Genomic DNA, 20,332 nt, shown 5'->3' on the forward strand with positions numbered 1-20,332 from the left:
TCATGAAACTTAAAATTCTAACATGTAAGTCTTTTAGGAAATAAAATTATAACCTTTAGGCCTTTACTTTAGATAGTCCTTCGTATTCTAACCAATTAGTTGCTTATTCATCTTTTAAAATGCTATAGGGAAATTTAAGCTTTTCCTACCTAAAGTCTAGTGTGAATTTATCATATATTCTGTATAAATTCAATAATAAGAATGGTAATGAAAGTGTCTTCCTTATACTGGTACTGAATCTCAGGATGCAGTGAGAATAAGCAAATGTAAAAAAAAAAGTATGGAACCATTTGTGTAACAAAGCAGCCAATTCTGATTAAATAAAACCCTGTTTAGTCAGGTTTTTACAATATCAAATAGATTTAGTATTGAAATGACACAAATTTGGAATCATTAACTTTATTTGCCACTCTTTATAGACACTGGTCCACTTCCACATGAAAAGCAGGGAGCATCTACTTCCATGTAATATTCTATGTATGCTGTACCACAAACAGTAACGTACACAGGGGGAGAAGCGACTGAAATAAGAGCTTACATTCATGCCAAGATTTCCTCCAAATATTTGTTTTTGTGTGTATAATTACAAACATCTATAACTCCACAAAGCTAGTTTCCTTTGAGATCAATGTAATATGTTTAATATCCGCACTAGACTATCCGGATCACCAGACTTTCAGAAGAGGTTAAAAAACGGCCATGCTGTCAGTCAGATGTAGTTCAAATCCAAGCCACGGTACAGCGCATTCATGGTTTAGGGCTGCCCCAAGGTAAAAACCTTTTCTGCTGTTTCAGAGATATTTACATCAAATTAAGACATTTACAAATGGTTCATAGTATTTAACAGCCCACATATCACTTTCACCTATCTTGTGTAAGGAAGTTAAGCATTCATAAGTTTCTCTAATAAATTCAGTGCATTTTTCCAACATAAATAGCACGAACTATTCTAAATGTTTTACATTTATTTCAGTGCATATTTCTAGATATTAAATGGAATGAAATTATATTAAATGGTTATATCATAATATTTGAGCATATTATGGGATCTACATCACACAAATCAATTCACATCAATACTATAATTCACTCTTAAAAGAACATCACAGGCACGCAAAATAGAGAAGAAAATTTGCTTTTTTATAAATTCAAAGTATACTATCTACTTTAAACTACACTAAAAGACTTATTTTAAGAAAACAGCCAATTTCCAAACCCCTTTTCTAAGTTTGGCATAAGGAAAGTTCAATCCATTCGAATCTTCTGGTTTGTCATCCTATAAATGATGCTATCATATCCAGGATCCATGTTCCAAATATTGTAAGAGGTGATAATCACAGCCAAGGCCAAGGCGATCATTATCCAAAGTACCATGTTGAAAACCACTGGATACTCTAAATTATACTTATATGCAAGGTTATAGGGACTTGATGGACTCTTCTGCAACAAAGAAAAGAAAGAAAAGCAAGAGGGAAGAATTTTAAGACAGGAAATTACCCCAATTTAGTAGCTATTCATTTATCTAACAAACAATTATTCATAAAGAACTTCTTATACTAGGAGGAGCCAAGAAGGGGCACCTTCATGGAGAAGATAAGCGCATTGTTGGTGGAAGTATAAACCGGTCCAACTGCTTGAGAAAATCTGGCAATGCCAATAAAGTTGAAGGTGTACATATCCTGTGATCCAGCAAGATCATACCCTAGCGAAAACTTCTCTGTGTGCACCAAGAGACATGGACAAGGACGTCCATCAACAGAATGGGTAACTGTGGCACATCCATACAGTGGGACACACGGCAGTAAAATGACTGACTACAGCTATGTTGATCAGCCTGCATGACTTCAAAACAACACGGAGCAAAGAAAACAAAAAAATACATATGATTCTGTTTCTATAATAAAGAATGCTCTTGGCCACACGACATTCTGGAGCATCCACACTGCTGTTCTGGTACATGTGCATGCACACACATTCTACCGTGGCCGGCACCCTTGCCTGTGACACTCTAAATGCTTAAAATCAAAGCAAGGTCCAGGCCAAAAAATTGTAGGTGTAAATCAAATTATAAAGAGCGTACATAGCGGATCCCAAAAACTGAGGGTTTATGCCACAAAGACAATGTACCTCCTGGAAAAGCAGAGGCCACAGGCAGAGAGAGCCGCATCACAGCCTCACGTTAACTGCTGATGTCTCCTTGTAATACCAAGATTTGAATTATCTTATCAGTTTTGAGAGATTTGTTTTTACCCCTAACTCAAATTCTTGCATTATCTGATTACAAGCCCAAAGAACTGAGCCTCACTGGCAAAACACACATCCCTATGTGAAGAAGAAACCTATGTTTTAATTGAAACTGTTTTTCAGATTTACTGACTGCTCATTCATGTAGCCCATAGGTGATAGAGGATTTAGTGGGTTTTTTAAAGTTAAGTTTAAACTTTTGAAGCAGGATCTAAAACTGTACTTACCGCCTGTTCTGCCTCAAGGATAGTCCTTGTCTTCCTCACAACAGACGTGTCGAATGATTTGATAGTCACTAACTCTACCACTGCATTCCCACCGTAAAGATTGTACATGTCATCTGCAAACTGAAGAGTTACCGACATTCTTGTGAATCTTAAACACATACTAATTAAAATTATTTGTAAAGCTTCTGTGCACCTACAAGAACAATATACTCTTACTTATGGGCTCATGAAATACACTGTGTGTTAAAATAGGCAGGTCTTAAAGGTTTTGATTATGTTAAAATATTCAGAAGACTGTTAAGCTTCAATATATTCAAATGTTCAAAATAAAACTACTTTAAGAAGAAGAGACTGAATCTGCTGGCATATAAGATGGGGAAGTAGGAAAGGGAAATGAAGAAATCTTCCTGAGCGGTCTCTAAGCAGGTTTTTCCATTCAGAGACTAAAAGTGAAACGGTCATACTCTAACCTCTCGTATCTCATCGATAATTTACCTTTTGCAGAGCATCAGCAAGGATCTTAGAAGCATCTCTGAATTGTTCAGAGTCTTCCCCGTAATGTTTTCCAATTTCATCCAAACCTGCCAGCTCCAGTGAATACAAATCAGGAGAATGATCCTTGGCTAGATGCTTATGTCGAGACAACTTGGGAGAACAAACAAAAGGCAGTAGATAAAGTAATGTCAAACACAGCTGAGTGAATTTCCAGGCCTAACTAAACTAGGCTGAACAGGACCACCCAGTGTGCCACAAGGGACAGCTAGTCTAAAATGGTGGAAGTGGAACGGGTTTAAATGGGAGTTTCTGGTAAAACAAATCCAACACAAATCTCATTGTTAGGGGCAGTTACACTACTCCCTGGATATTTAATAAAAGCTCTTTAAAAAATTCCTTAGTTTAAAACCTCAGGGGCCGGGCCCATGGCTGAGTGGTTAAGTTCGCATGCTCCACTTCAGCTCTTGGGCATGGACTTAGCACCACTCATCAAGCCATGCTGAGGTGGCATCCCACACAGAAGAACTAGAAGGACCTACAACCAGTATCTACAACTATGTACTGAGGCTTTGGGAAGGAAACAAAAAAAGAGGAAGATTGGCGACAGATATTAGCTAGGGCCAATCTTCCTCACCAAAAAAAAGCATACCTTAAACTTTCTTAAAAATAAATAAATAAATAAATAAAACCTCAGATGTGGGCCAGGGTATGAAAGAACAGATGGTTGCACCAGTTTGATCCCAGGAGAGCATGAGCCGTTGGTGCTCAGAGAGTAGACGCCATCTATATGCCCTCCTGGACTACCTCACTGGCCCCCAGCACTATGCTTACAGACTTCCCTAAGCAACCCTGCTGAAAAACTTTGGGCAACAACTTCAGTGGAAAGCAATCAGATAAGTTTTTTTTTAATTTCAGTCACAGGAGGAATTTTAAAAAATCATTCACCAAAAAAATCCCCCCAGAAGTCCTTTCAGGCAGATTTATTCCCTTCCTTCCTGACTTGGTTGACAGCATTATTAGTTCAAACTGTTATTTCTATTTTAGACCCAAAGATATATAGAGAGGAATTAGGTCTTAATGTCTGACAAGAAATCAACAGTCAAGTCAGGACCACAGCCAGGGTGGCCTTACTCCCAGGCCCTGTTCTCGGAGGATACATTGACCGTCTCTCCCAAAAGTAGAAACCCAACATAATTTGACTGTAACATGAGATGAGCTCAGAATTCCCACCACCACCACTAATTTCTCAACTTTCGTGGGATCATAAATCTAGGGCATACTTAATCAAACTTTTCAATTGGTTTCAATATCATTCAAGGATTCTCTAGAAATGTCTTCTGAAACCAAAATAAACGAACTGAAAAATTAGAACAGCCTACTCACCAAACTTGAAATATCATGTAGCACTTGCAGTTCAGAAAGAAAGAGCAGATCAACCTGCAGAGAGCAGAGAGAAATGAGCATCTGACAGCTGTATTTGCCATTTACCAAGTAAGGCACAGGACATTACAAATGTTTAAGCACAGACGTGAATTTATGCAACAACGTCCTCCATTTGGTAGGTTCATTTCAATTGAAAATGCATCTAAAACATTATTTCCTAAGACAAAGGTGATGGTCATTCCCCAGGACAGTGACTAGCACTCAACAGCCGTATTTCTGATAAAGCTATGATAAAGCATGCAAACTCTAAAGTGGCTTTCCCTCAGGCATCGGCATATTCTGGCGCACTGCAACAAGGTCCCGCCAAAGGCCCAGTTTGCTCACATCCCTTGAGCACTTTCCACATCAGGGAATAAACGATGGTGGTCCTGGTCATCCACAGTAGGCAGAGGGGAGGCTTCCACAAAGGTGGCGTGCCGTGTGGTTAAGAGGGTGCATGAGCAGGTGGGGAGGCTGACAGACAGGAGTCAAAAGTGAGAGTGGCCCCCGCCCCTGTACTGTGGAGAATGAATGAGAAAAATGAAGCAAGACATTCGAAGCGGCAGTGAATAATGGCTCCCACGTCACCAGGTCAACACAGCTCCACCAGCCACCAAATAAATACCGTGATCTCTGGTTTGCCCGGATTAATTGGTGGCACCCCTCATGCTAGAATATAATATCATTTACTACAGCACAACTCATGAAAAGAGTCAGTTTATTCATGAGATTCATAAGAAAATTACACTAAAGGAAAGAAAATCAACCCCAGCAGTAAAGTTGCAAAATTTTTCATTTTCTAAAATTTCAAGTTTGCTCAGAAGTCAGGAGCATAAGAAATGGGAAACTAGTAATGATATTCATTTATTCATTCAATAACTGCACTTACTTCATTGTTCCTACTCAGAGAATTGAGGGGAAGTGAATTGAGAATGGAATTTTCTTGAAACAGGCGATTGCGAAGCTGTCGTAAGGTTACTGAAAGGTCTTCAAAAACTGAGTTTGCCTTCCCCACCATATACACTCGCTGCAACAAGAATCCAAAATTTTAAGTTACATTCTACAGATTAATTCCAACATACAGAGGTCTGGCAGCATTTTTCATAAAATTAGTTTTAAATTTTCATTAATAATGAAAGCTTATTTTTTAGAACATCTCAAATAAAAACTGTACCACTTACTTCCTCACTAGGAGCCAACTGCAAAACTACAGGAGTTTCTTCAGAAAATAAGGAGTGAATGGAATTTGCAACGCTGTCAAGGCTAAAAGGAACTGCCTGAAATTCAAGAGTAAGACCTTAATTATTATCTAAACCAAAGTGGGAAGAAAAACCATTCACATTAAAAAAGGAGCCTTAAAAAAAAGTACCAGCATTTTCCATGTAAATTCAAAAGACCCAAATCACACCTGCACAGAAGATTAAATAGCCCTAATGGGCTGGAGAGTTCATGTCTCCCAAGGTGCCTAAAGGGAAACAACTTGCACACAAGAAGGACACAACACCATCTTGCACAAACCATCATCTTCTGGTGGTCATTTGTGTATTTTAAGCAGCAACACATTTGGTTTCAACGTTAATTAAACATGCCACAATGAATGTATATTTTACAATAAAGTATTAACTCGTATTTAAGAAGGTCAGAGGAATTTGAAGAATTGAATTTAACTGAAAGAGAAATAGACTTCATTTTTCATTTCAAAATTTTAAAAATGCTTAGTAAGATTTAGGGTTTGTCTTCAGATAGACAAAAGACTCAGGGCATAAAGTATGTCAGAGTTTTGAAGCCTTTATCTTAGGACCACATGATGATATTAAACTAAAATAACCAATTGTGGTAAAATCTACTTTTTTTCCTTGAATTTTTTATTAAAGAGTAACATACGTATAATATAGTAAACAAATCTTGGGGTGGTTGCTCAAGGAATGTTTACGAGTGGATATACTCATATAACCCAACCAGATCAAGACAGAACATTATCAGCACCCAGAAGCCACTCCACCCTCAAAGGTAACCAAAATTTTGACTTCTATCCCCATAGATCTGTTTTTGCCCCATATTATTTTATTTTGTGAGGAAGATTCACCCTGAGCTAGCATCTGCACCAGTCCTTCTCTACTTTGTATGTGGGATGCCTCCACAGCATGGCTGATGAGTGGAGTAGGTCCATGCCCGGGATCCAAACCTGTGAACCCTGGCCACCGAAGCAGGGAGCACAGAACTTTAACCACTTAGCCATGGGGCCAGCCCCTGCTCCACATTATATTTTTAAAAACAAATTACAGTAATTTTCCCCTAAAAATTATTTTATTCCCAATATTATTACAAGTATTAAAACAAGCAGTATAATGGTAGTGTTTTTGTTTTAATGGAGATTTTTTTCTTCTTCTTCTTCTCCCCAAAGCCCCAGTACATAGTTGTAATATTCTAGTTCTGAGTGCCTCTGGTTGTGCTAATGGAGATTTCTTACAATGATTTTTTTTTTTCAGTAATTCTCTTTACTATTAAAAGGTTCATGGGAACTGGCCTGGTGGCATAGTGGTTAAGTTTGCATGCTCTGCTTTGGCAGCCCGGGGTTCACAGGCTCAGATCCCAGGCGTGGACCTACACACCACTTGTCAAGCCATGCTGTGGCAGGCGTCCCTCATATAAAATAGAGAAAGTATATTAAAGCTCATTAAATATTACGTATTATTAAATTAAGTAATATTAAATTAAGTAAAATGAGTTAATGAGTAACTGAAGAGGAAAGAGAGTTCAAACTTGCAAAAGCATCCTGTTACCAGCTCCCTGAGTCAGCCACGAGTGCACTCCTTTTGCAGTCACAGCTCGCCGCCTCAGGCTTTGGAGGGAGTATGAGAACAGGTAACACCACCTCTCCAGCCTCATTTCACCTAATGGAATGGCCCTCGTGGCAGGAAAGTTGAAGATTAAAGGTAACACACCTCTAGCAACCAAATTGGAGGAGCTACTGAATCAGATGAGCACCAAACTGAAGGAAAAGAAAAATTATATGGACCACTAAGTTCAAAAGGGAAAAAGCTCAGCCGCTTAAAATCTAATCATTGTTTTCTTCCACTGTATTATAAGGATACACATGTTTGTCCTGGATAAAATAGAATTTCTCTATCTATATAACTTGAAATTCTAATGAAAAGAGCTAAATAATAAAATAGAAGCTTTGTTAAGTGGAGTTCTAAGACATTTGATTTTTCTATATTCTGTGGGTTTTGCCTTGAGCCTTATATCTCATTCCCCACCTACTGCCAGGAAAAGTATTAAGAGCAGTCAGTCAGGGTCAAGCAACACAAGCTCTTTCCACAGCTTCTACTTATGTAAAATAAGGCTAGTCTGTTTTAAAATGTTTAGTTTTGGACTGTATACTAATGAAAATCTTAACAGCATTTTATATTTTTATATACTTACTTTAAAGGGATCTTCCACAATGATTTTCACAGAAATCACATAATCACGTACTTAATAAATAATCCTTGTGAGGATTAAAAAAAATTTTTTTTTTAAATCTGCCTCTTGATTTTTATTTATTGTTCCTTTCCTTCCATTTACTCTGAAATTCTTCTGGTTTCTTTAGCTCATTAAGTCCCAGTCTTTTAAATTTCTAACACATGCATTTAAGGCCATAAATTTTCCTTTTCTTACCACTTTAGCTGCACCCTACAATTTTTTATATATGGTACATTCATTGATAGTCAGTTCCAAATAATTTTGAAACTTCCACCATGATTTTATCCTCAACCCATGAATTATTTAGGAGTGTCAACTATCTTTTCTTGTTGACTTTTAAAAAAATTTTTCAAGAGTTATATAGAAAGATGAGATAGATATACACAGTTTAAAGACACAAATAGTTCTATAAGACTTTCTTTGAAAAATAAGTTTGCCCCTCCCCTCATTTCCCCTTCCTCTGAAGCCCTCACGTTCAAATCCTTTGTTTCCTTTTCCTTTTCCCACCATCTCTAACTAATGTTTGTATGACTACATCTTGATTTTTCAATTTTAGGCATTATCTATTTATCACCCATTATAGAGAAGGCTCTGCCACATCACCACCTACAACCCACCCCCTGCCCCATACAGGCACTGCTTCTCTCTCTCCACCCTCCCAATAGTTAAAATTGTCATTGGCTCAATATCATTTCATTATTATGACTCTGTAAACAATATTCTCAGCCTAGCCTTACACTATACAATTACTGCTTTTCTGTTCTTACTCTTCTGGTTCCTAACGGCAATGGATAAGAAATCTACTCATTCTACTCTCACTTCTTTGTAATGACAATGTCTTTTCTCTGATAGCTTGTAAGATTTTCAGTGTCCTTGATGCTTCTTCAATTTCACTGTGTCTAGGTGTTGATTTGGCTTTAACCTAGTGGGTGTTCAGTGTGTTTTAAACCTGAGGAGTCATATCTTTCGTCTGTTTTTACCATTTCCAATTACATTTTTAAGGTAACATTTTGGGGCCAGCACCACAGCATAGTGGTTAGGTTTGGCATGCCCCACTTTGGCAGCCTGGGGTTCGCAGGTTTGGATCCCAGGTGCGGACCTACACCACTCATCAACCATGCTGTGGTGGTGTCCCACATATAAAGTGGAGGAAGATTGGCACAGATGTTAGCTCAGGGCTAATCTTCCTCAAGCAAAAAAAAAAGGGAGGATTTGCAACAGATATTAACACAGGGCTAACCTTCCTTAGCAAAAGAATAAATAAAGATAACATAACATTGGGGCCGGCCCGGTGGTGCAGCGGTTAAGTTCGCACGTTCTGCTTCTTAGCAGCCTGGGGTTCGCTGGTTCAGATCCCAGGTGCGGACATGGCACCACTTGGCAAAAGCCATGCTGTGGTAGGCGTCCCATGTATGAGGTAGAGGAAGATGGGCATGGATGTTGGCTCAGGGCCAGTCCTCCTCAGCAAAAAGAGGAGGATTGGCAGTAGTTAGCTCAGGGCTAATCTTCCTCAAAAAAAAAATAATAATGTAACATTTTGTTATTGTCTTCAGATTTAACTGCATTGTGGTCAGAAAGGGTAGTTTATGAGATACTGATTCTTTATTATTTGTTGAGATTTGCCTTGTGGCCTACCACATGGTCATTTTTTGTAAGCATGTCATGTGTGCTTGGAAATAATCTATACTAGACCACAGGGAAGTCTGAAAAAATTCCCCCAAAATCAGCATCATACAGACCACAGTCCTACAATGCAATGAAATTAGAAACTGAAAAATTGGGGCTGGCCCCATGGCTGAGTGGTTAAGTTCGTGCGCTCCACTGCAGGTGGCCCAGGGTTTCATTGGTTCAAATCCTGGGCACGGACACGGCACCGCTCATTGAGCCACGCTGAGGTGGCGTCCCACATGCCACAACTAAAAGGACCCACAACTAAGAATACACAACTGTGTACCTGGGGGCTTTGGAGAGAAAAAAGAAAAAAAATCTTTAAAAAAAAAAGAAAATGAAAAATGAAAAATTATTTTAAAAGAACCCACATGTTAAACACTTCTAATCATTCATGGGTTAAAGAAATCACAATATCAATTATGAAATATTTAGAAGTGACTACTAATGAAAGCACCACATATCAAAAATGTCTTATGACTGCCTCTTCGTTTCTATCCCTTCCTTTAACTCTTGCACAACTTTAACGTATGCATCTCTTTGAGAGGGCGCTATTATCTGCAGCTCTAGGGAGATGACTTCTGTTTGTTGCACCTGCTGATTCTCTCGTGGTGTTGTTTCCTTCAAGTGTTCTGTAAATTTGACTCCTCTTCACTTTTTTTTACCAAAGGAGCCCTGGGCCGTGGAGGTGTCTGTACAGGGTGGGTCATGTGAATCCGGAGCGCACCACTCTGGACAGCACAAGCTGGTAGTTCCGGTTTCTCTTAGGGGACTCTGGGTCCCACAGCCAAGGGTGGCAAGCCAGCTCCTCCGTGATAGCCCTAGGGCAGTTGGGGATTTACCAGTCCTCCTTTTAAGAACAAGACAGCATTTTACAGCGCCTGGCTTTCTGCGGGGAACACAATTCCAGCTTCAGCTCCCGCTTACCACTGTGGCTTTTGAGTTTTCTATTCCTGTCTGGCACCTGTGTGTGTGTGTATTCCTTCCTTCCTTTCAAGTTGAGTAATATATGTGAAAATGTTTTGGTGACCTCTACATGCTTGCAGTGGAAGAAGGGCCTGTCACAACAGCTCAGTCAGCCTTATTGCCTGAAGGGCCAGCAAAGGAACAAGTGAGCCAGCAAAATAGCTTCCAGTCTCCTCCTTACACAAAAAGGAGATAAAATTCTGAAGGGAAGGTGATACGATAATGCCTAAGAAATAGCAACAGATACACCCTCAACTGGTTTCTCTTTGTCAAGCCTCCGACTATTCTGAGAGTGGGGCAAGCTCACTACCTCTTTATCTTAGAAAAGTACTCTCATCCATAAGAAACAGCCAAGTCTCAATAAATTTAAAACCACCATGTAATTTTTTTAAAAAAAGAAACTGTTTTACTTATCAATCAGTGCATCACAAAAGACAAGTGTGCTTAGAACACAATCCATAATGACAACTGACCAGACAAAATTTAAAATGCATCCTTTTAATTTTTTATAATACTCACATTCTCCAAAGGGTACGAAATGACACTGCCTGGGGGTAGAGCGAGTTTGTCCACTCCCTTCACCATCACCATAACGGTAGCCCGAGGACGATGGAAGAGGTTACCCACCGCAAGTCCAGGCCAAGAAAGGTCCTAAACATTGAAAAGCATCAAACAGTACTTCATTATCAACCCAGAAAACCACTTCCCCAATATCACCTAATGAGCAGAGTTAAGGGGGCTCTGGGATGACACTGGCAATGAAAATTCACAGGGAGAGTAAACGTTTTATTTAACGCAGTACACTCATGCGCTGCATAACGACATTTAGGTCAGCGACGGACCGCACGTACGACGGTGGTCCCGTAAGATTAGTACCACATAGTCTAGGTGTGCAGTAGGCTGTACCATCTAGGTTTGTGTAAGTGCACTCTCTGATGTTCACACAATGATGAAATCGCCTAATGACTCATTTCTCAGAACGTATCCCTGCCGTTAAGTGACGCACGACTGTAGCTGCAATCTCCTATTCAAGGAGGCTGATTTCTACCTTTTTCATCTTCTTAAACTTCTCCAGATTTGAAATATTAAAATCTAACAGTAAGTCATCTCAAACCTTTCATGGAAAAAAGCAGGCAAGTAAACAAAAATAGGTACTTTTCAAATTCCAGGTTACAAAATATTCTCCTCTTCATCTAACCACGGACATTTTCTCCCCCACGTCATTGTTGGCCCTTATCTACAGCATCACTTTTCTCTTTCACAGTTACATAGCAAGACTATCATTACAACATATTCTTTAGGCTGAGCTCTTTATAAATAAAATTCCTGCTGAGCCTAACTCATATTAGTTTACTAATAATTATTTCTAAAGGTTATTTTGACAGCTTTTTGTAGTCGAATTTAAGTTCGTAAAGAACTGGGTACAGACTTCATCCTTAAATGTAAACAACCAGTCATGTTCATGCAAGGAGCTCAGGGGTTCCACCTGTGGGCCCCGCAGAGGCAGCTCCCATGCATTACTTCTGGTTGTAGGGGCACTCAGGACCTAAGAGGAACATTCCTTTGAGTGACTGATGATATCTCGAGACCACATCAAAAGCACCAAACTTATACAGTGGGAGGAGACAATGATAGGAAGACAGAGAAACTGCATCTCCTTTCTTCTAGCCCTTAACTTCAGATGTCTCATACTGACTAGATCTAGGCCCCCTCCGCTACCTCACGCAAGCAGCCAGTTACTACAACAGATTATGGCTTCAGTGCAGGAAACCAAGGTCCCAGGCTCTCCCACAGCTGCTGACCACAGGATTTGCCTAAACTCAGGCAGGACGCATATACATTTTATCATTCATAATAAATGGCAATGGACTCAATGTTTGTATCCCCCCCAAAATTCATGTTGAAATCCTAATCCTCAATGTGATGGTAGGAGGAGGTGGAGCCTTAGGGTGGTAATTAGGTCACGAGGCTGGAGCCCTCATGAATGGGGTAAGTGCCCTTATAAAAGGGACTCCAGAGAGCTCTCGCGCCCTCTCTCCACCATGTAAGGATACAACAAGGAGTTGGCAGTCTGCAACCTGGAAGAGGGCCCTCACTAGACCCTGACCCTGCTGGCACCCTGATCTTGGACTTCCAGCCCCCAGAACTGTGAGAAATAAATTTCTGTTGTTTATAAGTCACCCAGTCTATATATTGTACTTTCTAATAGCAGCCTGAACTGAGACACAAATCTATCATGTACTGAAAAAATAAAATAAAATTATACATCCTATTAATAGTAGGCCAGATGCATTCTCTTATATGCAAAGAATGTCACTACTATGAATAAAGTCTTACATGGTTAATGATTTATAATGATTTGGTTTCATAAGTCAAGCTTGAAGCACTTATCTAAATCTCCCCAACTACAAATGAGCTTCTTTACTTTTATAACCTGTACCAAATGTACTTATGTTTGCTTGTTGCTTTCTTGGGCTATTAGCAGAAGTTAACAAAAATGCTTTCAGAAACAGTTCCAAATATTTTTTTTAAAATACACATACTTCTTTCACAGAGAAGCCCATGGACAGTGCAGCCACGTCTGGGATTCGCTCTCCTGGTATAGGCCAATTTCCATCTCGGAAAACAACAGACCCTGGTGATTTTAATATACTAAACTCATTTCCCAAAACACCTGAAAAGAAAACAGATTAGTAAATGATCAGCATCATAAATCTTTTGCATCCATGGTGAAAATGATTAAATATACGTTTCCCCATTCTGTATTGACTTAGCATACTAAATTATGACTGAACAATATGCTGAATTCTAAACATCAGCAAATTCTTTTTCCAAGTATCACTCTAAGAATTTAAGTCCATACATTCTGCTGTAACAAACGTACAACTATGAAACAGGATGCTCCTAACGATCTAGATGCCTCCTTACAGATGGCCCTTAAACAAGGGCAAATGGCCTTTTAGCAAGAACTAGAAATCAGTGGCATATACAGAATTTAAAAAACAAAGTCCTGGCACAGACTAAAAAGAAAAAAAACTTGAAATCTTTGAATTGTTTCTACCATCGACCCTCTCTTCAAAATGCAAATTCATAAAATTCCTTAGTATTTCACTCTAAACCTTTAGCAGGTTAGCATCTCTCAGGATAGATCATATCTTTCCTTCTGTCCCACAGGTAAACCTGGTGAAATGAGGAGTCAGACAGGGGTATGTGTTCCCAGTCAGAATGTAAAACACTTCAGACTTTAGAAACTAAGTCCAGGAAATAGTATTTCCAGTAGACATATCAGGAGGCTGAGAAAAGGCCTTCTGTAATAATAAAGCCAATTAGTCTAGGGGTCTGGGGCCTGGGATTAAAAGATGAAGGATGAGAATAAAGAGACAATTTGATAGCCCCTCCAAGGCTAAGGATGAGGTATTTGGCCTCTTCAGCCATCATGTGTTAACCCAGTGTCTAGCTTACACAAGGACAAGAAGCTAAGGGAAACTTTCAGGTTCCTAGGAAGAGATCATCTCCAAGTCCAAACCAAATCTTGGCCATGCCTACCTAGTATGGGGAAATTAGCCTTGAATAAAGCATCACTGTTATTCTCTTGACCCAAGGAAAGTATCTCTTACAGGGTGGGGGAATAAAGTTGGAAACAACAATAAATGTTTTGGTGTTGCAGTATTGACAGTAAATAAAAGGCCTCAGGATGGTGCTGAAACAACATGAAGAGTTATGAGTTTCAACTGAATGCAGCTGCCAGAGCAGGAATTTCCAAATTGTTCTAGCCGAAGGCAGACAAAAAAAAAAATTAGCAGAACAGCTGTTTGTAACTGATAGACATCTTGGTTCACTAAAGTAGTAGTTACTGCAAACTCTAAGGAAAATGGGGCAGCAAGAGACCTACACTTTCCAAGTAGCAGACACAGTGGAAGAAGCATATTTGGATCTGGAGAAGCCCTGTCTTGAGATACGACCCTACTCACTCAGCCCCAGCAAAGCGATGCTAAATTACTTGGCCTCAACTCTGTAGTCGTTAGATTCCATTTCTGAGCTGGCAAAACAGTCCTTCAGGAGCCAAGCGCTGCAGAAAACCCTACCGTCATGGACTCCTACACGGAGAGACTGCTGCATCCTGCAGGGGTCTCCGGGACACCCGACAGTCACCCACCCTCCACCTGAATACGACCAGCGAAGCGGGCCGCCGCCTCAACTCACACACGCTGCATGTGCCAGCAGTCGTCTCCATTGTCCCAACATTCTAGTCCCCTGAAAAGTCTTCCCTTGTACTGAACCGAACTGGGCTTCCCAACTTCTTTCAACTTCCTGTTTTATCACTGCCACTCAGTCTCACCAGAGCAGCTCATGCCAGCTTCGAGGGGAGGCAGAGGAATTCACCAGCTACCTGCTTTCTCTCCCCACCACCAATTTATGTGCACAAGCCCCTCCCCTCCCCTCCTCTCCCTCCAGATGCTGGCAGGGATGTCCCTCCTCCACGCTCAACTAATCCCGTGGTTCGGCCTTCTTAGGGACCTTTGCTTATTCGTCTATTAGATTATTCATCCAATGTTTCTAAGCCACTCTTCTGGGACAGATGACGTTATCAGGAGTTGGGTGGCTCCACGGCTGCAGGTAGAAGACGAGCTCCCGGGGGTGAGGACTGCAGTTTGTCTGGTTCACACAATATCCCAGGGCTGAGAACAGTGCCCGGCACACTGGTGCACACTAAATACCTGCTGAGTTAATGAATGAATGAAGCCACACCGCGCACTCCCAATTTTCCCTTCTCAATGGGCTCTTTCACTGCAGCAGAAAAATACACTTAGGGTGGTCCCATTCTAAAATTAAAACCACAAAAACTCCTTGGGTCCTACCGGCCTCTGCGTCGCTCCAGTGGAAGAGTGCTGGGAGGGGAGTCAGTCACTGCTCCCTTCTCTACTTCGTCACCTCACCTTCACTACCGCAGCCCCAGCTGCTGACCCCGCCACGCCACTGAAACGACTCTCCAAATCCAAAAGACAATTTTCAGCCCGTAATTTATTTAACTTCCCAAAGCATCTGAGTGGTAACTCTCTCCTTAAAACTCTGCCTTGGCCTTCCCGAAGCCTGGGCCCCTAGGTTTCCTTCCAATCCCTCTAGCTGCTTCTCTTCAGTTTCTTTCCCTTCCTGTCCTTTAAGGGCAGTGATGGCCAAACTTTTTAGATTTCAACCCTTTCAGCACAAAATTTGAAAGCAGTCCCAACATACATATATTTATGTATCAAGTATACATTTGCAGCATACTAATAGATTATATATTCAAAACATATTACAAAGCACACTAAAATAGCAAAATTTCTAAAGGATGAGATACCTGTGTAGTAGTCTTCCCAACTTAATCATGAGAAAATCAGACAAACCCAAATTGAAGGACATTCTACACAATATCTGACCATTACTATACAAAAAAATGAGATAGTAGGTATAAATGGAAGTTCTAGTACATTCTTCCGGCAGCCCAAGAGATCACCTGGTATACTCGCTTTGGAAATCTGAGGACCCGTTCTTGACTCACTGCTTTCCTGTTCCACATCTCCCTCCCCAGCTGAGCCCATCTGCTGAGCCCATCTACTCCTAAGGCTGCAAACACCAAAAATACACTGAGGGCTCCCAGGTTTTTATTTGCAGCCTAGATTTCCCTTGAGCCTTAGACCTACACACCCAACCATCTGCTCAGCATTTCCTTCTAAGTCCCAAGGGTTCTTCAAACTCAACAGGTTCAGAACTGAGTTTACCATCTTTCCACATGCTTCTGTGTTCTCCCTCTCAAAGGATGACAGCTTCCACCCAGCTGCTCGAATTGGTCATCTTTAAAGCCTTCCTCAGCACCACAGCTAATCAGCCACTGAATTCTGCTGATGGTCTTTTCTTACTGCCTCGTGAATCCTCTCCCCTCCATTCCCGGGGCACACTCTTCAGGGCCTCACCAGGTTTGCAAGAACTGGCCACCTTATGACCTGTCATGCCACTCTCTGATTCAGCCTTCCTATGACCTTTTCAAAATACAGATCTGTTCATTCACCTCAGCTTAACCACCTCCACTCGCTGCCCAGGGCTTTTGAAACAGCTTAGCCCCTAGACATTCCAGCCCCACCAAACGATGTCCTCTTTTGCTCTCACACCTCTATGCTTTTACACATGCTGTTCTGTCTAAAATGCCTTTTCTTCCCATTCCAACTTTTCTCATATTTCCCTATGAGGCACCCCTGCACCCATAGAAATTTCCCTCAGCCTCCCCACTCTGTGCTACAGGGTAAGTACCCTACCGTTTGGGAACTCCCAACATACTATGCTGTGATGGATGAGTGGTGGATGGAATCAGTAAGTGACAAAATAAATAGGTCCTACTTTTGACTTCCAGGGCATCAGTGACCAAATCGAATCCCTCTTCAACAAGACATCCCTTCAAATTCCATGTGTTCGCCCTTGGCCTTTCCTCTCTGGGCTAAACATCTGAATTTTTTCAAATACTCCTCGTGACATGGTATTCATAACCCTGGTTCCCCACCCCTAGTCGCTCTCTGGTTTGGTAACACCATTTTAAAGGACTTATATTTTTTTCTCAAACAGAGAAGTCACATCTCTTAAAGATGTTTTCCATTAAATCACATTTAGTCATTGTGGAAAATAGTCATTTAACCTCATCTGACAAGACCAAGCAATGCGGAAACCGACAGGATCAGATTCTTGGTCTGTACGAACCAGACCATTCTAGTTAGGAAAGCATGTTCAAACTGTGCACAGAAGCAATTACTTTGCCTTAGACCAAAAACAAACAAAAAAACCCCCTAAACCTCACTGAATCAAAATAACATCAATCATAACATTAAAACATGGACTTTCAACAGATATTCAGTTAAATCACAGTATCAAAGAGAAGATTTTTAAATTCTATGAATTAAAATTAAAATTAAAAATTCCCCCAAAGTAACTTACTAGATAGATTGGAATGACCTTTCCAGAGCCAAAAAGTGAAATGAAAGGAACAAAACAACCCTAAAACTTGGGGGGCATGAATATAAGTGTAACTATCATCAATACACAACACTGGGCACCTCCAGGGACAGCAAAGACTTGCAGATTTCAAGAACATCAGTGCTCTATACTCCCATGCAGAATTAAAGCACCATTCCAAAAGCGGGATGTCCCAGCGCCTCACACAGCAGAGGCACAGGCCTTCTACAGATTTTTAACCTACGGGTTTTAAACCGATGCCCTGGTGAACAGAGCCCCCATTCCTCCAAGTTGTTCTCAACTTGGCCTCTTGTTCGCCACTGTCTGCGCCCCGAGCCGTCGCCCCCATCATTCCCACCTTCTCACACAATCTGCAGTAACATTTCCATTACCTGGGCCGCAACACACATCATGGAAAAGGCCCATGCTTTGGAGCCAGCTGACCTGGGTTCAATTCCAGCTTTGCTACTCACCGCCTGCGCGGTGTTGGGTAATTTATTTAGGTTTGATCACTCTGCAAAATGAGGCTGATACCGCTTCCAAGGATTGCTGCAAAATTAAATGAATTACATGGCACACATATAGAGGCCAAATATTAGCCCACTTGCACTCTCCTTGCTGAATGCCAGGGAACCTAGGTTCCACTTAGAAAGCTACCATTTACTTGACATGTGACCCTAAGAATGACTCACATCTTAGTTTCCAAATCCTTAAAATTGGGAACTATGACAACCTTTTGAGAGGGACTTTGAATTCATCTTTAGAAATAATCATACAAAAACAGTTACTCCACCTCCAACTTTTGTATCCTGAAACACTGAAGGAGGAGAGGGGACTTCACCAATTACTGATGACAACTGCTAGAAAGGAAGACACCAGAAAAAGGCAAAGAAATGCAGCGGCTGATGGCAGCCACGACGTCTGCCTTCCCTTTTTCGCGGAGGGCTGCGGTTCGACAGTTAGAGAACCGCGTCCCGGTCCTCCGAGGCGCCTCCCGAGCCGGAAGAGGCCGGCGGCAACTCTTGCCGACGCGCCCTCCTCGAAGAGGCGGAGGCTGGAGGCTGGTTCGGGTGCCCCCCACGCAGCCCGCCAGGCCGCTCCGCCGTCGCCCGGTCCGGAGAGAAGGCCGAGGGAGAGGCGGCTGGGGCGAGGTCGCCGCGGGGTGCCCGCACTGCGGCACCGCCCCGCTGTCGCCCACCCGCGGCCGTCCCCGACCCCCGAGGCTCAGGGCCTCCTGGCGCGCGCCCCGCCCGGCCCGGGTCCTCACCCGCCACCAGCAGGGAGAGGAACACGACGAGCACAGCCATTGTTCCGCGGCGTCGCAGCAGCGTAGGCCGACACCAAACGGGCCAGCGGAACGCGACCACCGCAGCGCGAGGGGGTGACGCGCTCGGGCTGTGCCCGACTCCCTGAGCCCGCCCCGTCGTCGCCTCTCCGCGACGGCTGCCGCCTTCTCCACCAATCGCCAGCGACGCTGCGGCCTGCGGGAGAGGCGTGGCCTGGGGAACGTCAGCCTGGTGGGCGGAGCCTAACGTGATGGATAGAAGGCCCTGCCAATGGTAGGCAGCCATTGAAGGGCCGGGCAGTCCCGCCCCCCGGCCCATGACCACCGGGTCACGAGATGGAGGTTAGGGCGGGTGGTCGCAGGCAGGGGGATCCTGGAACCTCTAGGGGTGTCCAGAGAGCCCGCAGGGTGGGTTGAGTCCCGGGTGCGGACCCTGTGGCCAGCGTCGAGTGACAGTCTCCAACCAGGTGTCTGTCTTTCTTGGTCGCATGGCTCCGCCCCGCTACGGGTGCTGCTGTGGAAGCTGCGGGGCTGGTTTGGGTTTCACTCTAATACTTGCACATGCTGAGCACCTGCTGGGAGGAAGCCAGGCACCTTGGGGAACCCCTGTCTTCCAAGTAAGGGTGCTTAATAAAATACAGGGCGCCCAGTTAAATTTGAATTTCGGATAAACGACGAATATTTTTTTAGTATATGTACTTTGTGACTATTTCATGGGGCGTACTTAGATTTTAAAAAGTATTCGTTGTTTATCTTAAATTCAAATATAACTGGACGTCCTGTATTTTGATTTACTAAATCTGGTAACCCTACCTCCTAAGACTTTCCGATCTACCAAGAGTGATGGGACAAGAACGTCAGTTAATTACTTTCTTCATTTTACTCAGTGTTGTACAAAGGCTAGACATACTAATTAGAGCAGGATCCTCCCTTCCCGCATCTCAGGTTTTTTGCCTATGATGTGAGGCAAGAGGTGACACAGTGTAGCATCGGTGGTCACAAAAGGATGCCCCAGCTGATGATCTTGAAAGATGGATGTGGTTTCAACATGCAAGGATAGGAGATGGGGAGGTTCTTGCGGGTAGCAAAAATCATAAGGTGTGGCAGGGAGAAAGCCTTGTCAGGTTGAGTATTAACTGTTTAGTTTAACCAAAGAAGAGATTTATGGGAGAGGGGCCATGTAGAACTAAAAATTTCAGTCAGGGACATGTTTATTGAGGATGTTGAATTTTACATAAAAGAACGACACTTCATTTGGTGGGAAGTAGGGAGTCATTGAATGTGTTTGAGCATTGTTCAGTGCACAAATATAAGACAGACTTGTTGAGGGAAAAATGCCCTGTGTCCTCAGTTCCCAGTCTCCGTTTTCTTCTTGGGATTAAGCAGGAAGAAAAAAGGAGAATGGGTTGAAAGCAGTGACTTCAGGAGTTTCTCAGGTTGCAGACCTATCCTAGGAAAAACTTGCCCAACGGAAAAGTGGAATCAGAAGAACACTCCTCAAATCCTCAAGTTTGAACTTTCTAGAACCCACTATGCTTGCCAAAGCCACACTCGGTTTAGGGAATGGAATCTGGATTTCCTC

General features: G+C 42.2%; 1 protein-coding gene across 1 annotated transcript; it reads right to left on the minus strand.

Moving 5' to 3' along the window:
* Window positions 1–383: 383 nt before the first annotated feature.
* On the minus strand, window positions 384–18,887 carry ATP6AP2 (ATPase H+ transporting accessory protein 2). Its single transcript, XM_046673885.1, has 9 exons — window positions 18,733–18,887; window positions 13,031–13,161; window positions 11,007–11,138; window positions 5,570–5,665; window positions 5,278–5,415; window positions 4,350–4,403; window positions 2,967–3,116; window positions 2,472–2,591; window positions 384–1,440 (listed from the first exon to the last, which is right to left on the minus strand). The coding sequence occupies exons 1-9, from the start codon at window positions 18,770–18,772 to the stop codon at window positions 1,246–1,248; spliced, it is 1,056 nt and encodes a 351-aa protein (XP_046529841.1). The 5' UTR covers window positions 18,773–18,887; the 3' UTR covers window positions 384–1,245.
* Between the last annotated feature and the right edge of the window lie 1,445 nt (window positions 18,888–20,332).

The sequence above is a fragment of the Equus quagga genome, chromosome 10, assembly GCF_021613505.1.
Source record: "Equus quagga isolate Etosha38 chromosome 10, UCLA_HA_Equagga_1.0, whole genome shotgun sequence".
Classification (NCBI taxonomy): domain Eukaryota; kingdom Metazoa; phylum Chordata; class Mammalia; order Perissodactyla; family Equidae; genus Equus; species Equus quagga.

What these genes read in the sequence shown, in the direction of transcription:
- ATP6AP2 (XM_046673885.1), bottom strand. Translation starts at nt 18,772, where the DNA reads ATGGCTGTGCTCGTCGTGTTCCTCTCCCTGCTGGTGGCGG. An exon ending in CCTCTCCCTGCTGGTGGCGG is followed by an intron (nt 13,162 to 18,732) that starts GTGAGGACCCGG and finishes TTTTCTTTTCAG; the next exon opens with GTGTTTTGGGAAATGAGTTT. An exon ending in TGGGCTTCTCTGTGAAAGAA is followed by an intron (nt 11,139 to 13,030) that starts GTATGTGTATTT and finishes TTCAATGTTTAG; the next exon opens with GACCTTTCTTGGCCTGGACT.